General features: G+C 49.9%; 2 protein-coding genes and 1 long non-coding RNA gene across 4 annotated transcripts; 1 reads left to right on the top strand and 2 right to left on the bottom strand.

The window, feature by feature from the left end:
- Nucleotides 1–4997: 4997 nt before the first annotated feature.
- On the bottom strand, nt 4998–9399 carry LOC106694466. Its single transcript, XR_001345504.2, has 2 exons — nt 9276–9399; nt 4998–5365 (listed from the first exon to the last, which is right to left on the bottom strand). It is a non-coding gene; the product is annotated as an uncharacterized LOC106694466 (long non-coding RNA).
- Nucleotides 9170–11946, top strand: DEDD (death effector domain containing). Of its 2 annotated transcripts, XM_006103260.3 has the most exons (4): nt 9181–9687; nt 9850–9957; nt 10449–10595; nt 11084–11946. In XM_006103260.3, exons 1-4 carry the CDS (start codon nt 9363–9365, stop codon nt 11458–11460), a joined length of 957 nt encoding a protein of 318 aa, XP_006103322.1. In that variant the 5' UTR covers nt 9181–9362; the 3' UTR covers nt 11461–11946. The 2 variants fall into 2 exon arrangements, with proteins under 2 accessions (XP_023600366.1, XP_006103322.1); XM_023744598.1 differs by lacking the exon at nt 9850–9957 and having other exon boundaries at nt 9170–9687.
- Nucleotides 11947–12513: 567 nt separating this feature from the next.
- On the bottom strand, nt 12514–14169 carry NIT1 (nitrilase 1). Its single transcript, XM_023744599.1, has 5 exons — nt 14040–14169; nt 13817–13920; nt 13523–13656; nt 13265–13390; nt 12514–13034 (listed from the first exon to the last, which is right to left on the bottom strand). The coding sequence occupies exons 3-5, from the start codon at nt 13589–13591 to the stop codon at nt 12768–12770; spliced, it is 462 nt and encodes a 153-aa protein (XP_023600367.1). The 5' UTR covers nt 13592–13656; nt 13817–13920; nt 14040–14169; the 3' UTR covers nt 12514–12767.
- Nucleotides 14170–14175: the final 6 nt, after the last annotated feature.

Below are 14175 nucleotides of genomic sequence, written 5' to 3'. Positions count from 1 at the left end.
TTCCGGGAGGATGAAGATTGGACCCGGAAGGGGGCTTGGGGCCGGATCTTGGTTGGCCCAGGGAGCATGGAGGTTGGGGAGTGGGAGGGGCCTGTCGGGGCCGCCGAGGTCATGAAAGAAAGTTTTGGAGGGAGGGGCGCGGGCTGAGGCGGGGGCTGGGGCTCCCGCGCGGGGGCGGCGGCGGAGCGGGGCAGCGCCAGTTGCGGGCAGTTGTGGGGGCCCGAGCTCGGGCGGCGGGAACCTGCGGGGCGCTCAGGTGGTTGCCCTGGAGTTGGCGGAGGGTTCGGCCGGGCTCCGAGCTCCCCGGCTTTGCTCTGCTTCCCGGTTCTGGCCGGAAGGCAGCGGGGCCCGGGGTCCCGGGGGCGGGGCGGGAGGGGGAGGCGGCCGGTGCGCGGAGGGAAGCCGGCTCTGGGCGCCTGAGAACGGGAGCAGGACCCGGGATGGCGTCTGGAAACCAGGCTCTACAGGGACCGCTCTGGCTTCCAGACCTTCCTTTGCTGTTTGGGTGCCAGGAGGGAGGGTCCGTGTTATGGAGAGAGAATGCCCCTGGCGAGGTGCCGGCGCCGAGTGGGCGCTGCCCCAGTGGGTGCTTGGCCGAGTGCTGGGCGCGGGGCCGCGCGGGAGCGGGAGGTAGGCCTGGTCTGTGAGTGAAGCTTGATGCCAGCTCCTTCTTTGCGGGAGCACTTGCCCCGGTTCTCTCTAAAGATGTGAGTTAATGTTAATATTGTATCAAAATTAGGTGGGCCTCATGGAATTTGGGGATTCAGGTGAGAATGTGTCAAAGGATCATTGGTTTTCCTACAAGTTGTTGAATTTGGGACCTTTCTTGCCATGAGCCATTGAGTCTGGAAGTGTTTGGAGTTATTTTTGTCTGTGAATTGGCTGGTGGAGAGTTAGTGAAGCTGGTGACTTTGTTGGGTGAGTTTTCTTACTTAGCCTGGAGGGGGTCATTTCCACCGAAATGGCTGTAGGCTTGTCTATGTATTTTTATAACTAACACCTTGAGTCTTTGAGGTTCCAAAATAAAGCTTGACAATTGACTCTTTCCCCCCACATTTGTTTTTGTGTTGTTGCTGGCTTTGACCTTCTGCTAGGGAGACCCCTGGGAAACGAAGTCTGCGACAGAGGTAAGCCTGGGCTCATGTTGTGTGCAGACGTTGGAAGGGAATGGAGATGCAGGAGAAACGTATCGGCTTGAGCTCGGTGGTGGGCAGAGGGCAGGTATAATGAGTTCTCACCTACCACTGAGTGCGTATGGTCTGTTTCGGTAACGATATAAATAGGAGAGAAAGGAGGAATTAGGTGTGTTGGGCCAGTCCCCAGCTTTGTTTTGTTTTGACCTGGTCTTCTGGTAGCGCTGAGAGAAGCTTTTTTAATCGTGTGGAACATTGCACTTAGGAGCCTGTCTACTAAAGGGTGCCCCTTGGAAGGTTGTTGCTTACTCTTTCTTCTATTTGTTCAGGACCTCACTTTTTAGTTCTTCCACATAACGTTGCTTCTTAAGGGCTCTGAGAGAGTCACATACCTTCAGTTTTGTGGAAATACAGTTATCCTTTGTTGGGATGAGGCTTGACTTTGCTTGGAAGTAGAAACCTCATAGAGAACGACCAATCAAGAGGGAGTGGATGCACATAGTCTGTCCCTTGGTCCTTGGCTGGCTTGGCCCTCCCTCAAGAGAAGAAATGACAACCCTAAAAAATGCAGCAATTCCTAAGAACAAAGGAGCACTTTGGGAAAACTGTAGGGGGGACTCATATGTTAGGCAGGGTCTCAAATATGGTGTCTAGCGTTATTTCAGACACCAAGTCCCAGGAGTTCTTGTCACCTTCTGGTCAGAAGGGGTACGTTCTCCTCACTACTCCGGTACCTTCATCGAGGTTCTCTGTAACTTAAGCTGCCTTCCCTTGCTTCATTGCCACAGAAGGCTGAGTGTGTTTTGGATTAAGAGGAAGTTGGCCATGATCTTTTAATGCTGAAGTTAGATAGATTCTTGGAACTCCTGTTGGATTGCTGAGTGAGTGAACTCGCCATCCTATATGATCATTAAGTGGGGAGAGCTGCCTGTTACCAGCCTCCTGACATTTCTCCCAAGGACATGGCCTTGGGAGACTTAGGCCTCTTCTCCATTTGGCTTCATTAAATGAGTCTGATCAGCAGCCTTTCAGGACTTTAAGGATGGCTATGGGGGTTAAGTGTGGGACCCTTTGTGTCTGTCTTGCACAGGATGGAATTTCTCTTATCTTCACAGAGGTCTGGATTGTACTAGGTCAGTGGTCGGCAAACCAAGGCTCTCGAGCCACATGCGGCTCTTTGGCCCTTTGAGTGTGGCTCTTCCACAAAATACCACGTGCAGGCGCGCATGTACAGTGCAATGGAAACTTCGTGGCCCATGCGCAGAAGTCGGTTTTCGGCTGGGCGAGTCTATTTTGAAGAAGTGGCGTTAGAAGAAGTGGGGGTACGTTCGCTGAGGTCGACCCCTCAGATTGAGGACGTTATTAGCAAAGGCCAGCTTAGGAGTACCCTAATTAAGTTAATAACAATGTACCTACCTATATAGTTTAAGTTTAAAAAATTTGGCTCTCAAAAGAAATTTCAGTCGTTGTACTGTTGATATTTGGCTCTGTTGACTAATGAGTTTGCCGACCACTGGACTAGGTCAAATTAGACCTCTTGGATGGGGCAGAGGGAGTATAGCCCTCCCACCTGCTGTTCACCTGAATGGCAACAGCAGGTGGTAGAGACCGAGGTTGGAGTGAGATAGAACTCTTGAGTGCCAGTTGGACTTAGGAATTAAATGAGTCTGCCCGCCTGGCTTTTCTTTCCTTCTGGCATACTGTTGAATGGGTTTGGGTCAGAGGGACCGTGGCTTTCTTCTCCAGATCTAGGGTGGAAAGTGACCTGCTGTCCCTATTCTTTCAGACCTGTTACCACCTCCATATGGAGTAGGGTCTCATTCTCAGCAATGTCGACATTTTGGGCCAGATAATTCTTTGTCATGGGGACTCTCCTGTGCATTGTATTTGCTTAATAGCATCCATGACCTCTATTCACTGCTTGCCAGTAACACCCACCCTTAGTCCACCATATGACAATCTAAAATGTCTCCATACATTTCTGAATGTCCCCACGGTGGCAAAATCACCCCTTATTTAGAACCACTGACCTTGAAACTCTGATAATTTTAGGGACCTTAAATGATCTTGGAATCTAGAACTGAAAAGTGGCTGTTTTTCCCCCTCAAATGTAAGGAGTTAATCCTCAGATAATTGAGGCCTATTATAGAATTACTAGAGGCCCAGTGCACGACATTCGTGCACTGGGGAGTGTGGGGGTCCCTCAGCCCAACCTGCACCCTCTCCAATCTGGGAGCCCTCAGGGGAGCCCTCTCCAATTCGGGAGTTTCTGTCTGTCTTTGCAATCATATGAGCGAATTGTCTGAGACCCCCAACTCAGTTTGGTTTGTTGCGCACAGAATAACTGAGGCAATTTTTTTTTTCTCCTTGTTTCATTGGTGGAGATTTCCTGGAAGTTTTAGGATATCTTCCCTTTAGTTTTTCCTAGACACTCTGATTTTACTTATGTCTCTCACCTTTGCTTTCCCTCCATCCCCCACAGTAACTTGCTCCAGGCTCACTTTGCTCTAGTGTCTAGGACAGCGGTTCTCAACCTGTGGGTTGAGACCCCTTTGGGGGTCGAATGACCCTTTCACAGGGGTCGCCTAAGACCATCGGAAAATACATATATAATTACATATTGTTTTTGTGATTAATCACTATGCTTTAATTATGTTCAATTTGTAACAATGAAAATACATCCTACATATCAGACCGATATTTACATTACGATTCATAACAGTAGCAAAATTACAGTTATGAAGTAGCAACGAAAATAATTTTGTGGCTGCAGGTCACCCACAACATGAACTGTATTAAAGGGTCGTGGCATTAGGAAGGTTGAGAACCACTGGTCTAGGACAGTGGTCGGCAAAATGCGGCTTGCGAGCCACATGCGGCTCTTTGGCCCCTTGAGTGTGGCTCTTCCACAAAATACTGACTTCTGTGCATGGGCCACGAAGTTTCAATCGCAATGTACATGCGTGCCCGCACATGGTATTTTGTGGAAGAGCCACATTCAAGGGGCCAAAGAACCGCATGTGACTTGCGAGCCGCAGTTTGCTGACCACTGCTCTAGGTCAGTGGTCAGCAAACTCATTAGTCAACAGAGCCAAATATCAACAGTACAACGATTGAAATTTCTTTTGAGAGCCAAATTTTTTAAACTTAAACTATATAGGTAGGAACATTGTTATTAACTTAATGAGGGTACTCCTAAGCTGGCCTTTGCTAAAAACGTCCTCAATCTGATTGAGGTATGTTTGCTGAGGTTGACCCCTTCCAACTCTCCCATCCACACTCGTCTTGTATACTTGTTTCAGATAGACGAGTGTGGATGGGAGAGTTGGAAGGGGTCGACCTCATCGAACGTACCTCAAAACAATGTATCTCCCCCGGGCCTGCGCTGTGTATCCCGCAGCCCGCCTGCACCACGTCTCCCATCACCCGACCGACCAGCACCCCCCACTTCTTCTAACGCCACTTCTTCAAAGTAGACTTGCCCAGGCCAAAAATTGACTTCTGTGCATGGGCCATGAAGTTTCAATCGCACTGTATGTGCGCGCCCACACGTGGTATTTTGTGGAAGAGCCCACTCAGGGGGCCAAAGAGTCGCATGTGGCTCGCGAGCCACAGTTTGCCAACCACTGGGCTAGGAGATCCGTCTGCCACCAGAACTACGATTCCCAGAATTCCTGGTGCTCCCCACGCTCTTGGTTTTCCCTTCCTGCTCTGTCTCCGTCCCATGGCCTCCCACTCTGCCAAGTCCTCCCAGCCACCAGCTCTCCCCCCCACCCCCGCACCTGTGTATGCAAATTAACCCGCCATCTTTTGTTAATTTGCATATGCCTGATTGGCTGGTGAACATAGTGGAGGGCCGGTCAATTTACATGTTTCTCTTTTATTATATAGGATAGGATATCCATTGATGAATAATTAGGACCACAGTGCTTTCCTATATTCTGCCTAATTTTCCAGTAGCCTGTTTTGTGAAACAATATTTCTTCATTTCCTAAGGTTTAAGTCAGGACACTTTGAGTTAGGGAGCTCTAGAGCAACCTGGCCTTCTGATTGGTTGAATGTGAAACCTGTCCACCTGCTTTTCTGGGATCATCATAATCAACAGGTGGCCAAAAGGACCAGGTGGGATAGGGAACAAGAAGTTGTAGGGGCTTTGAGGAGGCTTGGTTTTTCCATGTTGCCTGGTATAAGGAAGAAGGTATTTTCATTCTGTCTCCTCCTGTACCTAGAGACTGCATTAGGTAAAATGAGAGGAAGAGATACGGAAATTTAGTCTGTAGTTGAATGGCTATTTTCCCATGCTTCAGGTGGGGTATCTCCTAAGTAGATATGGGCTGTATTTCCTGTCCACATATCAGAACCCATGGTTTGGGGCTAAGTGACTTTAGTGTGGACTTCCCTTTTCTGAAGTGGGTGAGTCTCTGTGCTTCTAGTTTAGGACGACTGAGGCAGAGAGGACCAGGTTCTACTTGCTCTTTAGTTTTCTGAGATCCCATCAGCTTGGCTGTTCTGAAGTAGTTTATTTTATTCTCTTTTTAATACTAGAGGACTGATGCACAAAATTCATGCAAGAGTAGGCCTTCCTTCCCCCAGCTGCCGGCACCTGGGACCCGGGCTTCCCTCGCAGTCCTGGCTTCATCCAGAAGGTCTTCTGGAAGGATGTCCGGTCTAATTAGCATATTATGTTTTTATTATTATTATTATATATATACGTTTTTTTAAAAAATATATATATTTTATTGATTTTTTTACAGAGATGAAGGGAGAGGGATAGAGAGTTAGAAACATCGATTCAGCTGCCTCCTGCACACTCCCTACTGGGGATGTGCCTGCAACCAAGGTACATGCCCTTGACCGGAATCAAACTTGGGACCCTTCAGTCCACAGGCTGAGCCAAACTGATTAGTACTATAGATATATTTATTTCAGAGAGGAAGATAGAAACATCAATGATGGAAAATAATCATTGATCGGCTGCCTCCTGCATGCCCCCTACTGGGGATCGAGCCCACAACCCGGGCATGTGTCCTTGACTGGAATCGAACCTGGGACCCTTCAGTCTGCAGGCCAACACTTTATCCACTGAGCCAAACCAGCTAGGACTTAGTCTGTTTTTTAACATGTTAAGCGCCCAGCCTATTTTGTCTTCCAAACAGAAAATATAGTGTCAGTCACCGGTGACTGACAGGGCGCTTAACGTGTTAACCTAGACTCAGTTTGTTGGTGTATAGAATGGACAGATCCACCTATCTCGCTGGCGAGCAGGGTGCTGTGGATTGGGTAGTTCTGCAGTGTAGGGAGGCTATAGCTAGCTAGAGTATGTGAATGGTAACTGAGTTGTGTGTATCTATTTTTAATGAGGTCCTCTCACTCTTGGACTTGAGTTTGTTTCTTAACACGTTAAGCGCCCAGCCTGTTTTGTCTTCCAGGTGGAAAGTATAGTGTCAGTCACTGGTGACTGACAGGACGCTTAATGTGTTAATGGGTATTGCTTGTGATGATCTCTTGGAGATTAAGTTCAGTCTGTGTGCTAGGCTTTATCCATTGCTAGGCATTAGGGATATAAAGATGAATATAACTTAGTCCCTCTACATGAGTCGCTGAAGATCTAATCCTATATAATAAAAGCCTAATATGCAAATTGACTGAATGGAGGAATGACCAGTCACTATGATGTGCACTGACCACCGGGGGGCAGACGCTCAATGCAGGTGCTGCCCCCCAACCCACAAGCCCCAGGCCAGCCAAGGCGAGTACCAGCGCCCTCCACCCCCCTCCTCCGCCCCGATCGCCCTGCCGGTCGCCCCACTGATCAGCCCTGATCGCTGTCCAGGCCTAGGGACCCTACCCATGCACGAATTTTGTGTGCCGGGCCTCTAGTGGGATAATAAGTGCACAGATAATCTTAGTACACTTTGATAAATGGCTACAGGAATATGCAGTGTTCCAGGAAGCACAGAAGAGGACTACATATCCCAGCATGAGGTGTAGGGACTAAATTTAAAGATGGCATCTGAGCTCTTTTTTTTTTTTTTTTTTCCTTTCCTTTTGAGTTGACTCTTAAAGAGCGAGTAGGAGTTAGCCATCTGAGAAAGGTCGGTGATGGGGGTGTGGAATAGGAAGGCAGGTACAGAGAAGTGAAGTATATGATTGTATGTAAACTATAAACAAACTGATATTGTTAGAGAATGAAAAGTGGATTCTGAGGCCTGGTCACCGTGGCTCAGTGGTTGAGCTTCTACGGCACATGCCTGGGTTGTGGGCTGGATTTCCAGTAAGGGCTGTGCAGGAGGCAGCCAATCAATGATTTTCTCTCATCATTGATGTTTCTGTCTCTCTCTCCCTCTCCATTCCTCTCTGAAATCAATAAAAATATATTTAGAATAAAAGAGGCTGTTGCAGAAGTCCAGGTGAGAGGTTATTGGGGCCTGAGCTAGGGCAGTGGAAGTGGAAAGGTGAGGCAGATTTAAGACCTACTTAGAAGTAGCATCAACAGGAGTGTATAATGATTGGGTGGTTGGAGGTTTTGGTCAGAAGGGGGCAGTAAGTATGAGCAACTACAGTGGAATTAAATGTTGTTTGACCTGAAGACTGGTTATTGGCTGAGTCCTTGACATTACCCAGGATGATGGAGCAACTTTCTGAGTCAAATGCCAAATTATAGAAAGAATCTAGGGCTGTCATCAGTCATTCACAGGGGATTGGTAAATGACTGCCAGGTTGGAAGACAGCATATCCAAATGGCATCTGAACATCAAGGGGGTACAGGTAGAATGGGGGAATTACAAGAGTGCTCAACATAGGAGCTTGGTCATGTTTCTGGATTTAAATCCATGAGTTTTGGTGAATATTATTCATTAACCTTTAGAGCAGTTATGCTTCTGGACTTGGTTGGATTATAGGAAACCTATAGATACATTTATGGAAGGATGAGTCTGGGCTAGGATGCTTATTTTTTTTTTTAATGTATTTTTATTGATTTCAGAGAGGGAGAGGGAAATCAAGATAGAAACATCAATGATGAGAGAGAATCATTGATTGGCTGCCTCCTGTATGTCCCACACTAGGGATTGAGCCTGCAACCCTGGCATATGCCCTGACCAGGAATCGAACTGTGATCTCCTAGTTCATAGGTCTACATTCAAGCACTTGAGCTAATGCTGGAGGGGCAAGGATGCTTCTTTGAATCTCTTTCACAATGATTTGCATTAGATTTACAAAGTGACTTCAGTTGTATTATCTCATTGGATTCTTAACAAGTCTGAGTAGTCGTTTCTTTCATGCCTGTTTTGTAGACAGGGGCAGTGAAACTTTGAAGTTAAGTGACTTGCTTAAGGTCACACAGCTACATGGCTTGTTAATGATACAGGCAGAATTGAAACTAGTTCTCACCCTAAAGATTTTCAGTTTCCTACTGTCCTTAAGTTCATCTGCTACAGTTTACTTATTAAAGAGTGAATTCTCTACTTCTGCCCAATTTTGCCTACATTTAAGAGATGAACTGATTAGGGGGAGCACAAAAAACCAAAAGCAGTGTTTTGGAGGCGGGGGGGGGGGTGTTGGGGGGGGGGGGCAACAATTAGGGTAATAGCTAATAGCAATTCCTGCTGTGTAGCACCAAGATGGCATATAACATTCTCACCTAGGAGAAGTGACTCTAGTTCTCCAATAGAATCTTGAACTTAAGGCACCATCTGTTGTATGTGGAGAACTCTAGGCTTTATCTATAATAGTAAAAGCATAATATGCTAATTAGACCGGAGAGCCGAATGTCCTTTCTGATGTCCTTCCTGACAAGGCCGCCGTGGCTGCGAGGGCTGAGGGTAGGCAGCCACAGTGGCTGGCAGTGGCAGCAGTGGTTGGGTGATGGGGGCAGCGCTTTCCTTTGATTGGCCCAGTTGCCTCCCGCAGAGGGCGGCCAGACTGCAGCTTAGGCCCGCTGCCCACAGGGAGGGGAGCGGGCCTAAGCAGTCAGAAGGACATCCCTTGAGGGCTCCCCGACTGTGAGAGGGGCAGGCCGGGCTGAGGGCAGTGCTCAAATTTTTGTGCACCAGGCATCTAGTTTTTAAATAAAGAATTACTAAGCACTACACTGTGCCAGGCATTGTGTTAGCACTGGGAATGCAGGAATGAATAACTCACAGGTTCTTTCGGCGTCCTTACAGTGTAGTGGGGATTGCAGCTGCCGAGCAGGGATTCTGGGAAGCATTGCGCACCTGAGCCCCCAGCATGGCGGGCCTGAAGCGACGGGCGAGCCAGGTGTGGCCAGAAGAGTGTGGTGAGCAGGAGCACGGGCTGTACAGCCTGCACCGCATGTTTGACATCGTGGGCACCCACCTGACACACAGAGATGTGCGCGTTCTTTCTTTCCTCTTTGTTGATGTCATTGATGAACATGAACGTGGCCTCATCCGAAATGGACGTGACTTCTTATTGGCGCTTGAGCGCCAGGGCCGCTGTGATGAGACTAACTTCCGCCAAGTGCTGCAGCTGTTGCGCATCATTACTCGCCATGACCTCCTGCCCTACGTCACCCTCAAGAGGCGGCGGGCTGGTGAGGGGCACAGGGCTGGGGACTTAGGTATTGGGCTGGAGTCCCAGCGGGAGGCGGCACTGGCTCTGGGGGGTACCCAGGACTGTCAAGAGGCCTGTTGGAGGGTTGGACCAGGAGAAGGGCGGGGTACATCTTCCCGAATGACTCCCTCTCCCCCTACAGTGTGCCCTGACCTTGTAGACAAGTATCTGGAGGAGACATCAATTCGCTATGTGACCCCCAGAGCCCTCAGTGATCCAGAACCAAGGCCTCCCCAATCCCCTAAAACAGGTGAGTGGGTATTAAATTCCCCTAATTTCCATCATCAAGAAAGAGGACATGGAACCACTCATAGTCACACCTTAAATAAAAGGACCCTTCCCCCCTCCATGACCCCATAAAAATAAGGTGAGGTAGCCCTGGCTGGTTTGGCTCAGTGGATAGAACATCGGCCTGTGGACTGAAGGGTCCCGGGTTTGATTCTGACCAAGGACGCATGCCCAGGTTGCGGGCTCAAACCCCCCCCCCCCCCAGTGGGGGGCATGCAGGAGGTAGCCAATCAATGATTCTCATTGATGTTTCTATCTATCCCTCTCCCTCTTTGAAATCAATAAAAATATATTTTAAAAAAGTGAGGTGAGGCATTGTGTTCCCTGGGTCCTGTGATTGTTGCCACATTGTGTCCTAGGTCATATTGTGGATACTGCGTTTCCTGCTAAGGCTAAATGATTCTTTCCAAGAGAAGTGTCTGAGCATTTACCCTACTGTCTCCTCCCCGTCAGTGCCTCCTCACTATCCTGTGGTGTGCTGCCCCACTTCAGGCCCTCAGATGTGTAGCAAGAGGCCAGCTCGAGGGAGAGCCACACTTGGGAGCCAGCGAAAACGCCGAAAGTCAGTGACACCGGATCCTAAGGAAAAGCAGACATGTGGTGAGTTCAGGGGTCCCAGAGGAACACTCGGCAGCACCAGGCTCCCGTTGGTGCTGCTGCAGAGGGAGGTTTGAGTGGTGGCCCTGGGGGAGAATTCTCTGTCTTTGTGGCAGAGCACTTGTCAACTCTTTGTAGTTAACACCAGAACAGAGGGAGGGTCCCTACTGTAGCTATAGTAGGAACCACGTCATGGTATCATAGTAGCTATCATAGTAGCCTGTGAAAACGACTGCCTGTTAACCAGGAAAATATCTCCCAGAAACAAGGTGCTACTTGAGTGGTGGGATAATGTGACCTGGGCATGGCCTATTTAAGGGAACCTCCTGCATTCAGGGAGGTTCAGAGGTACCTAGAAAAGTAGTTCTGGACAAGAGCAGGGGAAGCTGTCAGGTGATGTTCCCACTTTGCTACTCTGCTGCTCTTTTAATCTTTCTCGTAAACTCATCCTCTCATGGCAACCTCTTCTGCGTCTCTTCTCTTTCCTGCAGACATCAGACTGCGGGTTCGGGCTGAATACTGCCAGCATGAGACTGCTCTGCAGGGCAATGTTTTCTCCAACAAGCAGGACCCACTTGAGCGCCAGTTTGAGCGCTTTAACCAGGCCAACACCATCCTCAAGTCCCGGGACCTGGGCTCCATCATCTGTGACATCAAGTTCTCTGAGCTCACCTACCTCGATGCATTCTGGCGCGACTACATCAATGGCTCGCTCCTAGAGGCACTGAAAGGCGTCTTCATCACAGACTCCCTCAAGCAGGCTGTGGGCCACGAAGCCATCAAGCTGCTGGTGAACGTGGATGAGGAGGACTACGAGCTGGGCCGGCAGAAACTCCTGAGGAACTTGATGCTGCAGGCCTTGCCCTGACCTTCCCTCCTGGGACTGGTCCCATCACTCACCTCTGGAGCGTACATACTGTTCTGGGGTTTTTTCTCTCCCCTTCCAACCAATCACACCCCTGCCTTTTTTTTTTTTTTTTTTTTTAAGGAAAAGACAAAGGAAAATGGAAGTGGTGTTTCCCACCCCTCCCTACACCCATGTGCCTGGGCTTCCCTGTTTCCCTTTCCACTCACCCCCCGTGTGTCTGCAGCCGCCTTTACTACTGAGCCGCGAGGTAGAGGTGTAGGGAGAAGCGAAGTCTGTGGGACAGTCTGTAAGGGACGTCAGTGAACACTGCGTGTGGGTGCGCTGAGGGCTGTCAGTGCTTCTGGCTTTATGAGGCTCTTACATTTTGTCTGAAAACCAAAGGGCTGTGAGTAAGGGAGCTGTGTTGTGTGGAAGGTGAGACTCTGAAGTGTATTTTGGAAATTAATCACCACCCTCTCCCAAATTATAGACTTTTTAAAAAAGAAACTGTGGCCCTTTCAACTCTCTCCTGGCCTCTGGTGCTGCTCCTCTCTGCCTCGTTTCTTCCATTTCATTGCTGAAACCTCTGCGTGGTTACCCCCCCCCCCCCCCCAATCTGTCCTCTTCAAGGGAAAATAGGAGAGAGGACTAGGTCAGCCCCGCCAGCTGTGGTGTGTGCACATGCACAGGGGGGTGCTGAGGTTCAAGCACTCCCTCTGGAAAGGGGAGGGGAGTGTGACACTCCCTTCCATGTGTGCTAGTGACTGAAAATAAGATGCCCCGCAGCCCTTCCCCTTTGCTTGCTCTGGCTTGGGCAAAGGGCATCACAGGTCCTTCCCCATCCCTACACCCCCCGTAGGAGCATGGGGCTGGGACATGCCCTGAGGGTTGCACTTTTATGTGGGTAGGAGGCTTGTTGAATGAGCCAGGAGGCTTAGAACCGGAGCCGAGTCCAGCTGGACCAGGAAAAGGGAGGGGTACATCTGCGGAGGGAAGCACCGCAGGTGGAATTCACTGCAGCCGGCCACCACCTCCCCTTTCAGCTCCCAAAGGAGATGTCCAGACACTTTATGATTCTATTTCTTTCAATGCCAGTGTTGCTCAGCCCTCGGCGTTTTTAGTTTTCATGAAATAAACAGTATATGAAATTCCACATTTTTGAAACTGAAATCTGAGCTCAGGTGAGTTTCTTCTTTCCCAAGAAGCTAAGCATACGTTCCTTCAAGAGTCAGGGTTCCCCAAGTGAGGGGGAGGTACACCTGGCCCCTGCCTCAAAGTAACAGCAACACCAGCTCACAGTGGGTCTCAACTCACAGAAGTCAAAAGTCCTAAGACAGTGGGTGACCCAGATTGCCATAGAGATCAGGCCTGCGGTGCTGGAACACGGGCAGATGTTGGCGCAGCTGGTGCAGGTAACTGAGGTCAATCCGGGCAAGGCAGAGGCCTGGTCCCTCAGAGCAGCGGGCCACCACTGTCCCCCAGGGATCCACCACCATGCTGTGGCCATAACTCGCTCTCTTCTCGTGGTGGCATCCACACTGTGCTGCAGCTACTACATAGCACTGGGTCTCAATGGCTCGGGCCCGCAGCAACACCTGGGGAGGAGAAGCGTGGCAGCTGGGGGGGAAGCAGCAGGCCAACCTAGCCATTGTGACCATTCTGTAATTGGCTAGAAATGTTAACTATTCCTTAACATATGAGAGGCAATAATTTGGGGAATGAATTTTCCCACTAGGTGGGAAGGGGGAGAAAATCTAACTGGCAGGGCCGAGGGAAGAAAATGAAGTGAAAGGAAAGCCCGCATGTTCTGAAGAGGTCCTCTTACCTCCCAGTGGGCTGGGCCTGTTACAGTTCCAAAAGCCGAAGGGTACGTAAGTATTTCCGCTCCAGCCTGAGCCAGTGCCAGAGAGAGTTCAGGGAACCGCATGTCATAGCAGATAGCCAGACCAACCTGGGATAAAGAGTGTGTGTCTGTCACGGCATCTAGTCACCCGTACCCTACTCCTTAGGCTCTCTATCTCCTGTGCTCACTATTCCTGTCCCCTCCCTCTTGTTCCTCTCCCTCCCCCTTCACAGCTCCCACCTTGCCTGCTGGTGTGCTGACAGGTGACGTGAGGCTGGGCCCGGGCATGGTGGAGTTGCTTTCATGCATAGGCCCCTGCCCTGGGACCTGTACGTCACACAGATGTGTCTTCCTGTAGGTGGTCACTACCGACCCTAGGATGAGAGGGAGAAGGAAGAGGGGGTGCTGGCACTCCAGAAGCCTCCTTGGGAGGAGGAGCCCTTGGCCGAGGAAACAGAAGACACGATTCTGGAGAATCTTGGTTTAGGGAGAAGAGCCTGGGAGGAGGCAAGCTAGAGAGCTGTGAAGTCTCACCCTTGCTGTTCAGAAGCACATGACAATTGTAGATTTTCTGAGTCTGCTCCCAGTCTTGGCCACGTTCGTGGAAACCACCCAAGGACAGCCAGAGTCCACATTCCCTGGGGGAGTGGACACTGCGCTCTTTCCAAGGCTCCACCCTCACATCTGGCAATCCAGAGACAATGCCCAGCAAAGCAATGACCTCTCCCCGTCCCCCCCCACCCCCCTTTTCTGATACCTGGCAAGCTGGGCATATTCTCCCAAAAGGTTCCCGCCCAGTGGCTCAGACAGGCGCAGAGTCTCTGCAGGGTCCCGGGCAATGAAGTCAAAAGCCTCAGGCAGGAAAGCCAGGCAAGCACCCAGTCTGGCAGCCT

This window comes from Myotis lucifugus, unplaced genomic scaffold (assembly GCF_000147115.1).
Source record: "Myotis lucifugus unplaced genomic scaffold, Myoluc2.0 scaffold_478, whole genome shotgun sequence".
Lineage (NCBI taxonomy): Eukaryota > Metazoa > Chordata > Mammalia > Chiroptera > Vespertilionidae > Myotis > Myotis lucifugus.
This window is presented reverse-complemented; position numbering and strand designations above follow the sequence as displayed.